We start from the raw sequence: 18,851 nt of genomic DNA, 5'->3' as shown, positions 1-18,851 counted from the left end.
ATATTTGGCTTCATGGGGGAATGAGTAACCGGGTTTTGGTCCGAACCTCGAGTTTCGACCACGTGGGTCCGGGGGTATTTTTGACCTTTTTGGGAAAAACCTTGAAAAATCTATTTTCATGCATTGGGGATGATTCATTTAGTAATTATTAATGTGATTAAGTAACTTATGACTAGATTCGAGCGGATTGGTGGTGGAATCAAGAGGTAAAGCTATACTAGAAGCGTGAGTTGAGTTTGGAGCATTCGAGGTAAGTGTTTGTTCTAACTTTGGCTTGAGGGAATAGGATTAGGATGATATTTGCTACTTGCTAATGTGGAGTACGGTGTATAGGCATGGTGACGGTTATCTATGCACCGGAGTCTAGCATGACCGTGAGTCTTGATTGCTTTTAATTCGAATAATGTGACACAAGCTCCTTGTTTATTTGATGAGTTTCATATAATATGAACGGTTGAGGTAAAATTGCGATTGGTGTACTTTTGGAGCGTTAGCTCGAACATGAATGTGTTAGTTGAGGAAGAATGGATTTAAAAAGGAGAATGTGTTGTGAATACTCCCTTGCCGGGATGTGTAGACTGATATATATATTCTCCCTTGTCCCTTGTTGGGATATTTTGGGCTGTTAGCTGTACCCTTGCCGGGTTAAAGGTATTGAGTTGTTATTCTCCCCTGAAGGGGTCTACTATATGAAGTCAGATATTATGAACTATATTATGGGATCGTGTGGCACGCCGTCCACTTATATATGATATTATGGGATCGTGTGGCACGTCGTCCACTTATATATGATATTATGGGATCGTGTGGCACGCCGTCCACTTATATATGATATTATGGGATCGTGTGGCACGCCGTCCACTTATATGTGATATTATGGGATCTTGTGGCACGTCGTCCACTTATATATGATATTATGGGATCATGTGGCACGTCGTCCACTTATATATGATATTATGGGATCGTGTGGCACGCCGTCCACTTATATATGATATTATGGGATCGTGTGGCACGCCGTCCACTTATATATATATATATATATATCATGGGAACCGGAGTCCCTTTCTGTTTATTTCCGATATTTCATTTTTATCTGTTACTCCCCGATAGCATGTCCCCTCCCAGTTTTACTTTGTATTATCTTGTTATTGTTTTCTTGCACTTGTTGTATATATACATCTGTACAGGTTAATTGTGGTAGGTACTGTCTAGCCTCGTCACTACTTCGCCGGGGTTAGGCCAGGCACTTACCAGCACATGGGGTCGATTGTGCTGATGCTACACTCTGTGCAAATATTTGTGCACAGATCAGGGAGCAGCTTACAGACCACAGCAGTAGGATTTCTGGGAGCTGTCTTCAGTTCACGGACTCTCGAGGTAGCCTAGCTGGCGTTCGCAGGCCGAAGTCCCTCCATGTTTTTCGTTTGTTCATCTTGTATCAGACAAACATGATGTATTTCCTTTCAGGCATTGTTTGTAGTATTCTGTAGTAGTCTGTGAGCTTGTGACACCAGACCTTGGGTAGTGATGTGTATTAAACTTCCGCACTTTTGGTTTTCAGTTGCTTTAGATTTAAAGTCTTCCGCTTAAATTTTGTCTCATTTATTATATTGTTTGAAAGAAAGCAGGAAAGGTGTTTTAAATATTTGGCTTGCCTAGCTCCGATAGTAGGTGCCATCACGACACGCGATGGTGGGAAATCCGGGTCGTGACATTAATTCCATATGAAATTCTACATTTTCCATTAAAATCCGAAATTGCACTAAAAATTTGCCTGTGGGGCCCATGTCTCGGAACCCGACAAAAATTACGGAATATGAAACCTCATCCAACCACGAGTCTAACCATACCAAAATTACTAAATTTCGATAACATTTTGACCCTCAAATCCTCAAATCTATCCGAGAGAGTTTTCAAACTCTTCCAACTAAATTCACAGATTTAGTATCAAAACTAGTAATAGATTCGGGTAATCTAGCCAAAATTAAGTTAAAACCACTTACCCCATTGTTTTCTCTGAAAATCTCTCGAAAATCGCCTCTTCCCGAGCTCCAATTTGACAAAAATGGAAAATGGGACAAAGTCCCATTTTCAGAAATTAAGACATATCTTCTATATTCGATGCAAAAACCTATCAAATCAAGTCCGATTGACTTCAAATTTTGCACACAAGTCATAAATGACATAACGAAACTATAAAAAATTTCAGAACTGGATTCCGATCCCGATATCAAAAAGTCAACTCTCCGGTCAAACTTAAGAAATCTTTAGCCTTAGATTTCTAGATTCCGTTAAATGACGATAATTTGATCTAGGGACCTCCAGATTCGCTTTCGGGCATATGACCAAGTCCCAAGTCACGATACGGAACTACCGGAATGGTCAAAACTTTTATCCGGGTTCGTTTGCTCAAAATGTTGACCGAAGTCAACTCAGTTGAGTTTTAAAGCTCTAGTTCCCAATTTAGTCCATTTTTCACATAAAAACCTTCCGGAAAATTATACGGACTGCGCACGCAAGTCGAGGAATTATTGATACCGCTTTTCAAAGTCTTAAAAATACCGAGATGGTTATTTAATTTAAAGATGACATTTTGGGTCATCACAGTATAGCGTAAGTATATATATATATATATATATATATATATATATATATATATATATATATAAGCTATATTCGATACAGTATTACCTAATACACTTATACTCAGTGCATAGTATAGCGTAAGTATATATATATATATAAGCTATATTCGATACAGTATTACCTAATACACTTATACTTTAGTGCATAGTATAGTGTAAGTATATATATATATATATATATATATATATATATATATATATATAAGCTATATTCGATACAGTAGTACCTAATACACTTATACTTAGTGCATAGTATAGCGTAAGTATATATATTATATATATATATAAGCTATATTCGATACAGTATTATCTAATACACTTATACTTAGTGCATAGTATAGCGTAAGTATATATATATATATATATATATATATATATATATAAGCTATATTCGATACAGTATTACCTAATACACTTATACTTAGTGCATAGTATAGCGTAAGTACATATATTATATATATAAGCTATATTCGATACAGTATTACCTAATACACTTATACTCAGTGCATAATATAGCGTAAGTATATATATATTATATATAAGCTATATATATTTACCTAACCTGTCCAGGACGTACCTGCAGTCAATTAGCATAGTACTAGCACATACAGGTACTTTCAAGACTTCTTCAGGAAGTTTTTGTAAATCCCAAGACTACTTTTAAATAAAAGACAACACATTAATTTTGAAAAGAAAAGGCTACAGATTGAATACACACACACACACACACACACACACACACACACATATATATATATATATATATATATATATATATAGAGAGAGAGAGAGAGAGAGAGAGAGAGAGAGAGACACACACACGATTCGTAGTACTATTCATCCCTTGTATTACAAAAGTATTAACGGCTTACATTTATATTATTTAGATAGTAAATACAAAAGTGATTTTTAAATTTGACCATTGTTGACCTGAATAGAGACCAACTTTTGTCGCCATTTATTCAAGAATTTAATTTAGCGACCAAAGTTGGTCGCTATATTTAAATTAGATTTAATTATATTTCATATAATATTTAAATTAATAATATAATTATTAAAATTGTATAACTGGGTCCCATTTAAGCGACCAAAGTTGGACGGTATCTTCCTACCCTTTAAGTTGCGACCAACGTTGGTCGCAATTTTTATATTATATATATTTATATTTTATAATTTTTTTAAAATAATAATATAATTATTAAAATTTTGTAGGTGGGTCCCACTTTAGCGACCAACATTGGTCACTAATCTCAGTAAATGTTTGACCAAGAAAGTCTGACCAGTCCAGTCAACATTTTGACTAATATAGCGACCAAATAGCGACCAACCTTGGTCGCTATTTTATTTATTTTATTATTTTCGCTAGTTTAGCGACCAACTTTGGTCGCTTTTTCCCACAGACCAACTTTGGTCGCTAAATTTTGGTCGTTTTTTTCCGGATTTATAGTAGTGAGGGAGTTGGGTACAAGTAATAGGGCCATGGAAACAGCAAAGGATGAGCCTAAAACAGACATGAGGGAGAGATTTAAAAAAAAAAAAAAAAAAAGAGCAAAGTAAGAAGATGCCACAGAAGAAAAGCAAGGTTTCTTTTAAGCCTAGCCTATCAAATAGGAAGGGCAAGAAGAAGATAGCTATAATAGAGGAGGACATCAATCTTTGTGTTGATGAAGAAGGAAACCTGTGTAACATCAGAGAGAATGTGACTCAGACTATAGCAGAACAGGAAAGGAAAAGGGCAGCATAAGGGCAAGAGAACAAGGAAGACTCAGGCGATCAAAATAGCTTAATGTTAGTGGCAAAGGCAGTGGGTATATCAAGTCCGGATAGCAAGGGCCTTTCTCAAACATTGGAGGACCAGGGTAGCAGCATGCTGGAGGTGGATGAAGTTGTTTTAGAATCATCGCTCATCGGGCTTAGCAACTCAAATAAAAAATCAGAAAGGGATCTATTTAGTATTGGACCTGAGTATGTATCAGGCAAAAGAATTGGTTAGAGGAGATGCTTGTCACAATTTTGTGTTTCGAGGCCTTAAAAACCTCTCTTTGTCTCGCTTCGATTTGCGCGCGCAGTCCGGGCGCGTTTCAGGAAAGCTTTTATGTGAAAACTAAGTAAAATAAGGAAATTGGCTTTTAAAATTGAATAAATTTGACTTTGGTCAACATTCTTGGTAAACGGACTCGAACCCGTGATCCGACGGTCTCGTAGGGTCCCCAGTAAAATTTGGAACTTGGCCGTATACCTGGAGTAGAATTCCGAGGTCCCAAACCCGAAAAATAAATTTTTAAAGAAAATTATTTTCTGGAAAATATAAAGATTTTTAGAAGTGAATTGATGCATTTTCTTGATGGTATCGGGCCCGTATCTTGGTTCCGGAGCCTAGTACAAGTTTGAAATAATAATTAAGTTGAATCTGTAAAATTTGGTAAAGAACGGAATTGGTTTGGTATAAAACGGACCTATAGTTGAGAAAATAGTAATTTTGATGTTCTTGAGTGATTTCATGAATTTGAGGTTTAATTCATAGTTGTTGATGTTATTTTGATGATTTGATCGCACGAGCAAGTCCGTATGATATTTTTAGACTTGCGTGCATGTTTGGTTCGGAGCCCCGAAGACTCGGGTGATCTTTGGATAGGCCACGGAGTGAAATTGGTCTTAGGAGCAAGTGCTGGTATCTGTTATTTTTGCCCAGGCCTCTAATCTTGCAATTGCGAGATCAGGCTTCGCAATAGCGAAGTGGACATGCTTGGTAAATGCGACCCCAATGTCGCAAATGCGAACCAAGCCTGGGCAAGCCCTTTTCGCAAATGCGAACGCTAGGTGGGAATTGCGAAGCCCTCCCAATCGTAAATGCGATGTTTCCTTTGCAATTGCGAGGGTGACAGGATTTTCCCATGGTCGCATATGCGACAAATTCTTCGCATTTGCAAAGACAACAGGTCCTGAAGGGGTTCGCAATTGCGAACCCTGATCGTAATTGTGACACCTGTGAGCAGTTAATTTGGACTTAAACACATTTTTCTTCATTTTTCAAACTCTCTCAAACCCTAAGCTCTCTTGGGCGATTTTCTAAAAAAAATTTCTTCTCCAAATCAATTTTAAGTCGTTTCTAACTCATTTTCTTTAATCTATAATTTTATTTCACATGATTTCAATTCAAAATCAAGGGTTTTCATGGGTGAAATTTGGTGTTTTGGATAGAACTTAGGATTTTCAAATTTTGGGGATTTGGATCTCGATTTGAGGTCCGATTTCAAAACAAATTATATATTTGAGTTTGTGAGTGAATGAGTAATCGGGTTTTGGTTCGAACCTCGGGTTTTGACCATGTGTGCCCGGGGTCGATTTTTGACTTTTTGGGGAAATCTTTAGAAAACCTATTTTCATGTATTAGAATTGATTCATTTAGCATTTATTGATATCGTTAAATAAATTGTGGCTAGATACAAGCGAATTGGTGGTGGAAACAAGAGGTAAAGCGATAGTTGAGGCTTGAATTGTGTTCGTGGCATTGAGATAAGTGTTTGGTCTAACCTTAGCTTGAGGGATTAATAGTTGTGTCTTATTTGCTATGTGTTAATTGTTGAGTACGACGTATAGGTGTGGTGACGAGTATCTAAACGTCGGTGTCAAGCATGCCCGTGAGTCTTATACTATGATTGATGTGACCCCGTTTCGTATTGTTCATACTTTATATGATGATTTTTATTGTTGAACAAGACTTGTGGAAGTATTACTAGTAATTGAACATTGTAGAGCGTTGGCTCAAGTTGAGAATTGAGTTGTGAAGTAATTGTGGAAAAGAGAAGAGGTTTATGATATTGTCTCTCTTGTCGGGATGTTATTGCTTTTGATATTATCTCCCTTACGGGATGTTATTACTTATGCTATTGTTCCCTTGTCGGGATATTGTTATTATGATATTCCCTTGCCGGGACCCTATTGTGATTTTATTGATTCTCTTGCCCGTATTGCTTTGTGATTGTTGCTTGGGTAAGGAAGAGTGTAAAAGCACGAAGGGCGATGTCGTGCATGATATTTGTGAGAGAGTGTTAATGCACGAAGGGTGATGCTTTGCCGATATTGTGAGAAAAAAGCACGAAAGGTGATGTCGTGCCGTACGATGTACAATGCCATGCCATGATATGAGTGATAATGCACGAAGGATCATTCCGTGCCATGATTATGTGAGGTAAAAGCACGAAGGGTGATACCGTGCCGATTATATTGATTCTTATGGTGAGGACGAGAGTAAAAGCACGAAGGGTGATGCCGTGCACTTGTCTTTGATTTCCTTATTCTTGCTTACAGTTCAATTTTTGTATTCCTTTCATTTCTTTATTGAGATTTGTTTGTACATGATATTCCCCGCAGCATGTTTCCCCTTCCCATCTTTAACTGCTAGTTTCTGTCGTTATTACTTGTTGTATGCGATATAACTGCACAGGTTTATTTGGTAGTCTTGTCCTAGCCTCGTCACTACTTCGTCGAGGTTAGGCTAGGCACTTACCAGCACATGGGGTCAGTTGTGCTGATACTACACTCTGCACTGTGGGCAGGTCCCGGTACTGCAGCTTTTGGACCACAATGAGGTTGCTGCCTTCAGTCCATCAGGCAACCCGAGGTAGTCCTGCAGGCGTCCGCAGGCCTTGGAGTCTCCTTCTATCTTTCCTTACTGTTTCTTTTATGTATTTCAGAAACAACTTTGTGTTTATCTTTCAGACCCCTATTTGTAGTATTCCTAGATAATCTGTGAGATTGTGACACCAATTCTAGGTAGCTTTTGTTTATGGATTTGTACCGGTATTATTTTAAATTGTTATATTTCATTCTTCCGCTTTATTATTTCCGTTGTTTATAAAATATTAACTCACAATTGTTAAGGGATTAAAAATGAAAAGGGTTAAATAATTGTAATGATTGGCTTGCCTAGCTTTCACTAGTAGGTGGCTAGGTGTCATCACGACTCCCGAGGGTAAAAATCTAGCACTATAAAAAAAGTGCTTATTACATGGGGATTTTCCAAGGGATAAGATAAAAAAAAATCGCAAGTACTTTGATTTTCTGCGGAATTTCCTACCAAAATAAATCTGTTGGAAAAACCTCTGTAGGTAATTATTACCTAGAAATTAAAATATCCCCAGGTAAATTACCTGGGGATTTTGTATCCCATGTAACTTACTTGCGGATTTATCAGCGAAACATCTCAAAAAAAATCGCAATAATATTTTGGTAAAAATTCGTAAAAGAGGAATTTTCTTGGGAATTTTTGTAGGAAGAAATCCGCATGTAATTCCCCATGAAAATCCTTTCCGTAGGAAATTTTGAGGTGAAAAATTATGGTCGAAAGGGATTTTCTTGTGAATATTTCCGCAAGAAATTTCTTTGAAAAGCCCCAAGTAAAATCCGCAGGAGCACATTTTCGCAAGAAAATTCCCATGAAAATGTTCCACGTAAAACCCCAACAAAGTTCCCAAATAATAATTCGTAGGTAAATCACCATGTAAGATTTCCAATGAAACAAAAGAAATATTTGAAATCCCCAAATCCATGTAATATCATATAATCCTTAATCAAAAACCAAAATATCTCAAATGTGAAACTTAATAGTCTAATGAACATCTCAATCATGATTTGTCACTTTCATTTGTGTTATCAGGGTCAGAACCACTTTCATTCACATTATCGAAGTCATCGTCACTTTCGTTCTCAGATCCTTGATTGTCTTCTTGAGATGATAACTCATCTGAAGATGATGCATTGAAATTCACATACTTCTTCAATAAGTCTAATTCTTTCCTCATCTTTTTATTTTTGCGCCGCTCTTCTTGCAACTGAGCATATAAGTCAGCATTGGAAGCATGCACCTGAGATTTAATTATCTCATCAATTTCTCTTTGTAAAGTAGGTGTTGAATGCTTAAGTGCTTTTACAGGTCGACCCAAAGAATCAAGTCCTGCAATCCTTCCTTTTTTCTTTCCACCAACAGATTGCACCCAAATATCCATTTCACTTAATTGGCTTGTTGAGTTAGTGTCTCCTACCTCAGTTGATGCACTTTGAGAAGCTGACAGTTCTTGTTTCTTTTTTTCAAAACTATTCTGCACCAAAATAAGTTATTTGAGATATTATATAGTGCCAATAGAACATCGTTCTCAAGAGAAAAAATTAATAAGGACAAGAATTAACTATTGTTCTCAGGAGAAAAAATATGTAATACAGAGCCCAAAAATGGTGAACCAACTGCTCAAATATAAGGAGTCAAGAAAATAAAAAGAAAACAAATAGCTACCCATATTGTAAGTCAATAATGAAAATAAAGGTTATATCAATTTTCTACCAATTCCATCAAATTTGCATCTTAATCAATAAAGATACCTATCGCTTACTCGTTAGATTATTCACATTATTATGTATCCACTTGTAATCCTTCTTTGGACATAAGAACTAGCAATATGCGTTAGGAATGAAACATCTGAAATAACGCACAAACTAGAATCACTTTATTTTATTTAACTCTTTCGCATGGTTGCAGATTTAGCTGGACTAGGATCTTTATTATTCTCATTGTACTCTACTTTGATGGCCAGTTAGTCACAAAGTACTTGTCAAAATTATAAGTAAAGATAACTAATAACTACAACACCCGCCTTTATATATCATTAACTCCAACAACTAATAAGAAGAAGCACACAGAAAAGAAAGATGAAATTATTTTGTAAAGTTATGTCTATATGAATATGATTTGGAATGATATGACTTTTCGTTGAATGTTCTTTTATATAATGGGATAATCACATATCATTCTTTATAATTTATTAGATACAGTAAGTACACATCTTTTAGTAGATATTAAAGATCAATATTCTAAATGGGAATTAATGACCATGAAGTTATCAACATACCAAAGTTTACCAGAAGCTAGGAAAGCTGACAATTAGTATAAATTAGCACTCAAAAAAGTTGTCATACAAGATCATGAATAAGGAACTTACTTGAACGCTTATAGATTTAGCATGAGTAATCAGTAGCATCTTGTCGCTCCTTGAAGGTCTCTGTGACAATTGTCGAGATAGCATGACCATTAGGAATGAACCTGGAGCATAATTAAAAATAAATACTTTACAGATTTCATGATATCTACACTTAGAAAAGTTAAACATATATACAAAAGTATTTGTTTCATACTTTTCTCCCTTAACTGATATGACTGACCGATCAGATGTGCATAAGTTGGTAGTTGATCCAATAGAGACATCTGGAGTACTAGGAGTACTCGGAGTACCAAGAGTTGCAGGAACTGATGATGTCGAATCACTCATTCTTAACTAAATGCACTTGAAAATCAAATTTACCAAAAAGATCAGTATTGGGACACTAGAATCAGCACTAATCAAATCAAAGAAAGTTCCAATTCATTAGTATATTATGCAATATGTAACATTTATAAGTCATTCAAATAGAATTTGGTAGCAGATTTGAATATACCCAAAAAAAATTAACATACAAGCAGTGATATGCCTTAACAACAACAAAAATCATTATAAGATCAAGTAACTAGTTTTCAAATTTCGTTTCATTTGTCGATACATAACAAAGATGTACAAAACAAATTGCAAAATATAAGTAAAGGAAATCACAAACTACCCAAATTTCTATAGTAATACTAATTTAACTTACTGCCAACTTCATAAAATAGTTCATTCCACATCACATGTTTTAACTTTTTGGTACTATAAAATCTATCTGTCATTATATTATCGATCGGCATCAATTCCTATAAAAATTGACATAAGGCATCATAACACCTTTTGGAAAAATGATGTTCTGCCTTTAGATTCAACAATCGAGCAACGACAGACAATTGTGAATGCCAATGGGAGTTTCCTTTCCAAATTTCTTGTTCTGATGCTTTGAGCATATTATAAAGATTTTTAGTTGTTGGATTCGGGTCCTCTTCCAAGTTTCGGTTATAAGATGGCCCAGCAAAATAACATACATGAGTTAAAATAACATACATGGGTCTTTTAAACCATTAATACAACGCCATTGTATTCTTGAAGAGGAAGGTGTCACGACCCAAAATCCCAACCCGATCGTGATGGTGCCTCTCGTGAGAACAAGGCCAGCCAATCAACAAAACAGTACATCTCTTTATAATTACTTAATAGGAATAAGTCTAAATCATGGGCAATATAATCTTAAATGCGAAATAACCGTGATAGAACAAGGAAAACCCTCCCAACTCAGCCCGAAATCGGGGTGTCACAAGTCATGAGCTACTACAGAGTTTACTAATATTTTACAAAGTCTGAAATTATCATAAATAACAAAGATAAGGGAGAAAACGGGGCTGCGGACGTCAATAGCTACCTCGTTACTCCTAGTCACCGCCTGGTCTGGAAAGAATCAGCGCTCAGGAGCGAACTCAACTCTGCCTGTATCTGCACATATGGTGCAGGGAGTAATGTGAGTACTCCGACCCAATGAGTAATAAAAATAAATAACGACTGAAAACATGAAATCTCATAACGGCACAATATAGCGCTATCCCGAGCAGTAAAATTAGTTATACAATAAAATATTGAGTATCAGATAATTTTTCTTTTAAAACAGTAAAGACAAATAATTTTCACAGTAAAGATAAATCAAAAGCTTGCCCCTCGAGCTCAATATGTAAATCTCAGTATAGTATCAGCCCCTCGGGCTCACTCCCAACTCACCAGCACACAACATCAGCCCCTCGGGCTCACTCCCAACTCACTACACACAAGCAACGGCCTCTCGGGCCCACTCCCAACTCACCTGGGTACCCTGCACTCACTAGGGGTGTGTACAGACTCCGGAGGGGCTCCTACAGCCCAAGTGCAATATCAATAGGCCTGAAAGCCTTCACACATCACACACGAGGCCTGAAAGCCTCCTCATATAACACTCGAGGCCTGAAAGCCTCCTCACATCACTCAACATATCCTCACGTATGGCCCTCGGCCTCAATCAGTCCAGAAAATAATCATAAGCCTCTTGGGCATCAGTAAAACAATAGTGCTCAGCTCAACAACATTATAAATATCATTAAATCTCGAGTTGAGTATAAATGTAGCTGAGTTCACAAAATAATATAATTCAATTGGACTGAGTTCAAATAATATTTCAATTCGTGAGGAAAATAGTGATGTAAATTCACAAAAGATTTCAGATAATTGGCACGAAGCCCAAATATGGCAATAAGCCCAATCATAGTGAAAAACAATAAATCTTTATCAATTACGCGGTAAAAATATCAACTGGGATGGACCAAGTCACAATCCCCAATAGTAAATGACCCCGCGCTCGTCATACAACGCGTGTCTCATCTCAACATAGCAGTATGTTGTGCAATCCGGGGTTTCAAACCCTCAGTGCATCATTTAAAATCATTACTCACCTCAAGACGGTCCAACGTCTACTCCGCTATGCCCTTGCCTCTCGAATTTACCTCTTCGCGCGTCGAATCTGGTCAAAACCACAACGAATACATTACAATAGGCTAAGGGAATATAACCCAATCGAAAAGACTCGAAAAATATCGAAATTCACGAAATTCGCAAAACCCGAGCCCCAGGCCCACTTCTCGAAAAATTACAAAAGACACATCACCGGATTCCTCGTCTCGCCACGAGTCCGTACATATAAAATTTACCAAAATCGGAGTTCAAATGAGCCCTCAAATCTTATTTTCAAATCTCTAGGCCTAAATCTTCAATTTACTCCTCAAAAACATGTAATCTAGTCGGATTATTCGATGATAATTCAATATTATTGAGTAGAAATAATCACAAGTGACTTACCTCAAGATTTCCCAAGATTTCTTGCTAAAAATCGCCCAAAATCCGAGCTTGGAAGTCAAAAAAAATGACCAAACTCGGACTGCTGGACATTAAATCTGTCCAGAAATTTTCGGTACTGTTCACGCGGGGGCACTGTTCATGCGCGTGAGGTCACTGTTCACTGTTCACCCGCGCGGGTACTGTTCACTGCTGCAGAAAATACAGCAGCTTTTAAGAAATTTGCAACACAACCATTTTTCACTAAAATGGCTCTAACTCCATCATACGAACTCGGAATTAGACGATTCTTGTTCCTATGTGTCACAAATAATAATACGAACACAACCCTTCAATCGAAACTCAATTCGGAGCTTGTTTACCCAGTTCAATACCCATTTCACTCGTTAAACAATTAAGTCACATTTCACGTCAAAAACCCAATCGCGACTTGATGAAATTAAACCAAAATTTCCAGATCAGTCCTATAATTCATGATTTAAATTCTGGAAGTCTCGAAATCAAATTTGGATCTCTAGAACTAAAAATGAACCTTTAGATCATTACATTTATGCTCAAAACGGCAAAAATCTTCCAAAAATGACCCGTTGGGCATCCGAAACACACCCGAGGCCCCCGGGACCCCGACCAATAATACCAACCAGTCCCAAAATACATTACGGACTTGCTCGAGGCCTCAAATCACATCAAACAACGCTAAAATCATGAATCAACCTCCAATCCAAGTTTTATGAACTTTAGAATTTCCAACTTCTATTTCCGATGCCGAAACCTATCAAATCACGTCCGATTGACTTCAAATTTTGCACACAAGTCCAAAATGACATAACGAAGCTACAGAAATTCTCGGAATTCCATTCCGACCGTCGAATCAAAATTTCACCTATCAACCGGAAATAGCCAAAATACTAACTTTGCCAAAATGAGCTAATTTCTTCACCGGACCTCCAAAATTAATTCCAATTGCGCTCCTAGGCCTTAAATCAACCCCCGAAACTAACCGAATCATCGGAATTCAATTTCGAGCCCTCTAACTCACAAGTCAACGTCCGATTGACTTTTCCAAACTAATTCTTCCTTAAAGAGACTAATTGTCCCATTTCATACCAAACTCAATCCGAATTGACTCAAATTCACCAAGTACACATATTGAAACATGAATAAGCATTTAACGGGGAATACGGGACGAAAATACAGGAAACGACGGTTCGGATCGTTACAGAAGGCCAACACAATATCTCATTTTAAGACACAAAAAAATTAAATTAATTACATACATCACTTCTGCATGGTCAATCCAAACAACTAAAGAGAACTTCTAATAGAGTTCTTATTTGTATATACACCAAAAATTACAAATTAAAAAACCTTCCATATCTCAAAACTCAAATATAAAACGAAATAAAATAAACTATCTCTAAAAGATCACATATCAGTAAAAATTCAAGTGTTCATTTTATTTTACTAGTAGAGAAACTAACTCATTTGGGTCTTTCACTTCGCGTTTTCTCTATTCTAGCATATATGATAAAGACCCACTAAGATATTTTACAAATTTGAAGTATTCAGAGATGGGTCAACGATTATATTCACTTCAACATGCCACTTTGTTCAAGCAAAATACTGAGAATTTAGAAAACCATAGAGTTGAAAAGAACCTAAAATCTGTCTAAATGCTTCTAAATTTATGACCAAATATATTAAAAAAGAGCAAATCAAAGTAAAAGAGGAGATACCAACAACAATAGTATATCGTTGAGAAACTAGAGGTGCTGCCTCAATAAATGGTGTCTCACAACCTTGAAGTAATCGCTTTACCTGACCACAAAATATATAATATGAAATTTAATTTTACAACCAAAACAAAACAAAAAAAGAAAAAGAAAAGAAAAGAAAAAATGAGAGTGAAAGAGGAGATACTTACAAAGGAAAAGCAGTTGACAGAGCACCAAACTACAGAGAAATCGAAGCTTGTTGGTTAAAGAATACTGGTTGAATGTAGTCTACTAATGGTGGTATAGAAGGGTTTTGTGAAAGGAGGCTCTCTGTGGTGATTTCATTTTGGGGGGAAACAAAATATTAGGTCTTTGGACCAAAAGAATTTTGATACGGGCGGTAAAGTAAGGTGGGAAAAGTAAAAGTTAGTCCCAAATTTTTGTGGGATTAATTGACAATTACAAATTTGAGAACGCATTTGGGCATCACAAAAAAAAAGTTCTATTAACTACTACGGAGTATATTTTTTTAATAATATTTGTGACGGAATTTCGCCACACTATTTTGCCGCCAAAATTTCGTGACGGATTATTTTTGTCACAAAATCTTTTCTCTAAATTCCATTACGAATCCATCACAAATCCGTCATAAATAGAATATATGTTAAAGAATTTATTGTTTCCTTAAATTTTCGGCTATGTAAGGGTGATTCATCACAAATCTGCACAACTCCGTCACAAATTTGTGATAGACCTATCTGTCATAAAATTTCCGTCACAATTTTGACATTTTTTAGTGAATAAACCTATACACTTTTGTCTACGATCGAACTTCTTCAATATGTTAATTATCTTCCAAGTTTAAGATAAAATAATTCATTACTATTACTTTTAACTTATTCTCATGCCCTCTGATTAGCTTGGTATTATCTTTTTATTTGCGGTAATATATGCATAGCTAAATTAATAAGCTTAAGAAGTAGAGATAATAAACTTAACCACAAAGAGATAATAAATTTCAAATCGATGCAAAAATAATTCAGCAAGTAATAAAATTCTCAATACAACATATGTAATTTTCAAAGACAGTACTATGACTCAAGCTCGGAGCAAGTAAATCATTATGCAAGAAAAAAGATAAATCTCAGAGTGACGGAATCCTCAGCTAAATCACCAAGAAAAATGTTCTAGTTAAACTCGCAATACACAAATCCCCAGCTAATTATACAAGAAATTAAATCCTCGAGTATTTCGCCATGGAAATATTTAGGTGACACCGCTTCAAGATATTCCCAGGCAATTTCCTCAAGTAAATAAATACGCAGGTCAAAGGTAAATAAATCACACGTAAATCCCTATTAAAGAATTCCTATGAAAATATTCGCAGGTAAAACCCGAACAATAAATCCACAGGTATTTTTCTAGGTACATAAATCCCCTGGTAATTCCCTAGGAAATATTTCCCATGTAAAACCGTAGAAAAATAACCCCAGGTAATTCCCCAGGAAAACTAAATCCTCAGGTACATCCCCATGAAATAATCCGCAGCAAACTCCGCATGACCGTTACCTCGGGAATTTTCTGCCAACTCACAAATGAGAAAAAAAAAACAATTTTACCTACGAATTCACCTACGAATAGAGGATTTGCCGATTAATTCCCCAGGTAATATGTTTGCGCCTAATGGCGCCAAAATTACTTGCGGATTTATCGGGGGAAATTAAATTCGCATGTATAACATTTTATAATTTAAGAATTTTAGATTTTGGCAAGAAAATCCGGAGGTAAATTTGGGGATTTTATCCCCAGGTAAATATCCCCAAGTAATCCGCCTTTTTCTAGTAGTGTGAGTCATGACAAGTTGGTATCAGAGCTCTAGGTTGCTTAGGTCTCACAATTTACGGACAAGCTTAATAGAGTTTGAGGGATCGGTACGAAGACGTATGTATTTATCCCCCAGAGGATACAGAGTTAAGAAAAACTTCAAATCTATTCTTTCCTGTCGTGCGACTTGATTTCTCAAAGCTAATTGAACTTTCACTCTGTTATTTTGCAAATGGTGAGAACACATATCGCTTCACCAGCTGACCAGTAGCGCGAGCCCCTAGTAGCAGCTCCTGCGAAGGGCAGAGGTCGAGGCCGTGTTAAGGCCCGAGGCAGAGGTAGGGCTCAGCCTAGAGCTTGAGCAGCAGTACCAGCGGCGGAGCCTCAGGTTGAGTTTGACGATGAGGTTCCAGCCCAGGCAGTTCCAACATGACCAGCTCAGATCCTAGAGGGGTTCATCGCCACCCCAGTATTTCAGGATGCTTTAGTCCGTCTAGTGGGCTTTATGGAGAGTGTCGCCCAGGCATGCTTGCTTCATGTTGCACCAGCCGTCTCTCAGGCCGGAGGAGGAGCCCAGACTCCTGCTACTCCCACTCCGGAGCAGATGGCTCCCCAGTTTCATACTCCAACAGCTCAACCAGTTGGGTAGTTCTGCCTGGTGTTGTGGCACAGACCGGAGAGGGGCCAGCTATGTCTACTGATGCCTTGTGGAGATTGGACATGTTCACCAAATTTTTTACTACTACTTTTGGTGGTACATCTTCTGAGGATCCCCAGGATTATTTGGACAGCTGTCATGAGGTTCTTCACAACATGGGGATAATGGAGACCAATGGGGTCGACTTTGCTGCTTTTCGTTTGTCTGGATCCGCCAAGATTTGGCGGAGAGATTATTGTTTGGCTAGACCAGCTGGGTCACCAGCTTTGACTTGGGATCAGTTCTCTCAGCTATTTCTGGAGAAGTTTCTTCCTATCACTCGGAGGGAGAACTATCGGAGGCAGTTTGAGCGTCTCCAGCAGGGTTCTATGACTGTTACTCAGTACGAGACCAGATTTATTGACTTGGCCCGTCATGCTCTTCTTATACTTCCCATTGAGAGAGAGAGTGAGAGAGTGATGAGATTCATTGAGGGACTCGTTCAGCCTATTCGATTGCAGATGGCTAAGGAGATGGGGAGCGAGATTTTTATCCAGGATGCGACCAATGTGGCCAGGAGAGTTGGGATGGTTCTATCATAGGGGAGTGGTCAGGGGTCTGACAAGAGGCCTCGTCATTCAGGCCGGTTCAGTGGTGCCTCATCTAGAAGTATGGATTCTTTTGGTAGGGTCCATCCTTCCAGGACATTTCATTCAGCACTTCAGGCTTCTCACGGTGCTCCAGGTGGCCGTGGTTCTCATATGCAGTATTCTGATCAACTTCCCTACAGTGCACCTCCAGCTCCTATCAGTGCACCTCCACTCCAGAGTTTTCAGAGTGGTTATTCAGGCTGTCAGGGTCAGCAGGCTCAGCAGCCAAAGGCTTGTTATATTTGTGGCAATACGAGGCATATTGCTAGATTTTGCCCTCGAGCACCGAGTAGCTCTCAGCATGAGGGTTCCCGTACCATGGTTCAGGCACTGAATGTTCCACCGCCCACCCAGCCAGCTAGAGATGGAGGTAGAGGTGCTAGAGGTGGAGGCTAGCCAGCAGGAGACCGTCCTAGAGAGGTAGTTCAGAGTGGTGGGCCCCAGCCCTAATATTATGCTCTTCCAGCCAGGCCTGAGGCTGAGGCTTCTGATGCAATTATCACAGGTACTGTTCTGGTTTGTAGTAGAGATGATGCTTTAGTTCTATTTGATCCAGGATCTACATACTCTTATGTGTCATCTTATTTTGCACCGTATCTGGTCATGCCTAGTGATTCTTTGAGTGCTCTTATATATGTGTTTACACCGGTAGGTGATTCTATTGTGGTAGATCGTGTCCATCGTTCATGTATAGTTGTGATTGGGGGTCTTGAGACTCGAGTAGATTTGTTACTTTTGGATATGGTTGATTTTGATGTCATATTGGGGATGGACTGGTTATCACTTTACCACGCTATCTTGGACTGTCATGCCAAGACTGTGACCTTAGCCTTGCCGAGTTTACCTCGTTTAGAGTGGAGAGGGACTCTTGGTCATTCTATCCGTAGGATTATCTCATATATGAAGGCTCGGCGTATGGTCGAGAAGGGGTGTTTGGCCTATTTGGCATATGTTCGTGATTCTAGTGCCGAGGTTCCTTCTATGAATTCTGTGCCTGTTTTTCGTGAGTTTCCTGAGGTATTTCCTTCAAACCTGCCGGGTATGCCACCCGACAGGAACATTGACTTCTGCATTGATTTGGCTCCGGGCACTCAGCCCATTTCTATCCCGCCGTATCGTATGACCCCGCCTAAGTTGAAAGAATTGAAGGAGCAGTTGCAAGACTTGCTTGATAAAGGCTTTACTAGAGTAACACTTATCATAAAATTTTAGATACAATTACCTTATATGTAACATGATTGTGTACATATAATGCAGTAAATTAAGCTTGTTGAAATATATGGGAAGAAAACTCACGAGGGCGTATACATCAAGTACTTGAGAGGGGGGGGGGGGGCATAGAAAATATCCACTTAGGGATGAGCTCAAAGTTGCAATGCCCCATGTTGTTCATGAAATCAATGCAGGTGATGTACGCCCCAAATGCAGTTATAGAAGCAGTTTCAGTGAGTGTAACGGTGAGCAATGGTATAGCAAAGAGCACGAAATATGATATGTGCTCAGCAAACGGATGAATTACAGCTGCGAAAATAATAAAAATATCCTTTTATAAG

General features: G+C 37.9%; 1 protein-coding gene and 1 pseudogene across 13 annotated transcripts; both read right to left on the bottom strand.

Annotated features, from left to right (window-relative positions):
- Window positions 1–18,851, bottom strand: part of LOC104211529 (very-long-chain aldehyde decarbonylase CER1-like) — a 143,138-nt pseudogene that overhangs the window by 121,967 nt on the left and 2,320 nt on the right.
- Window positions 8,162–18,621, bottom strand: LOC104211524 (suppressor protein SRP40-like). 13 transcript variants are annotated; one of them, XM_070146798.1, is made up of 7 exons: window positions 14,397–18,621; window positions 14,209–14,290; window positions 11,019–11,089; window positions 9,848–9,982; window positions 9,641–9,700; window positions 8,690–8,746; window positions 8,162–8,512 (listed from the first exon to the last, which is right to left on the bottom strand). In XM_070146798.1, the coding sequence occupies exons 4-7, from the start codon at window positions 9,965–9,967 to the stop codon at window positions 8,273–8,275; spliced, it is 477 nt and encodes a 158-aa protein (XP_070002899.1). In that variant the 5' UTR covers window positions 9,968–9,982; window positions 11,019–11,089; window positions 14,209–14,290; window positions 14,397–18,621; the 3' UTR covers window positions 8,162–8,272. The 13 variants fall into 13 exon arrangements, with proteins under 13 accessions (XP_070002899.1, XP_070002511.1, XP_070002555.1 ...); XM_070146410.1 differs by adding an exon at window positions 12,073–12,140 and having other exon boundaries at window positions 8,162–8,746; window positions 14,397–18,612; XM_070146454.1 differs by adding an exon at window positions 12,073–12,140 and having other exon boundaries at window positions 8,162–8,746; window positions 14,213–14,290; window positions 14,397–18,612.

The sequence above is a fragment of the Nicotiana sylvestris genome, chromosome 1 (assembly GCF_000393655.2).
Source record: "Nicotiana sylvestris chromosome 1, ASM39365v2, whole genome shotgun sequence".
Lineage (NCBI taxonomy): Eukaryota > Viridiplantae > Streptophyta > Magnoliopsida > Solanales > Solanaceae > Nicotiana > Nicotiana sylvestris.
The sequence above is the reverse complement of the archived record's forward strand: the minus strand, read 5'-3'. Positions and strand labels throughout refer to the sequence as shown.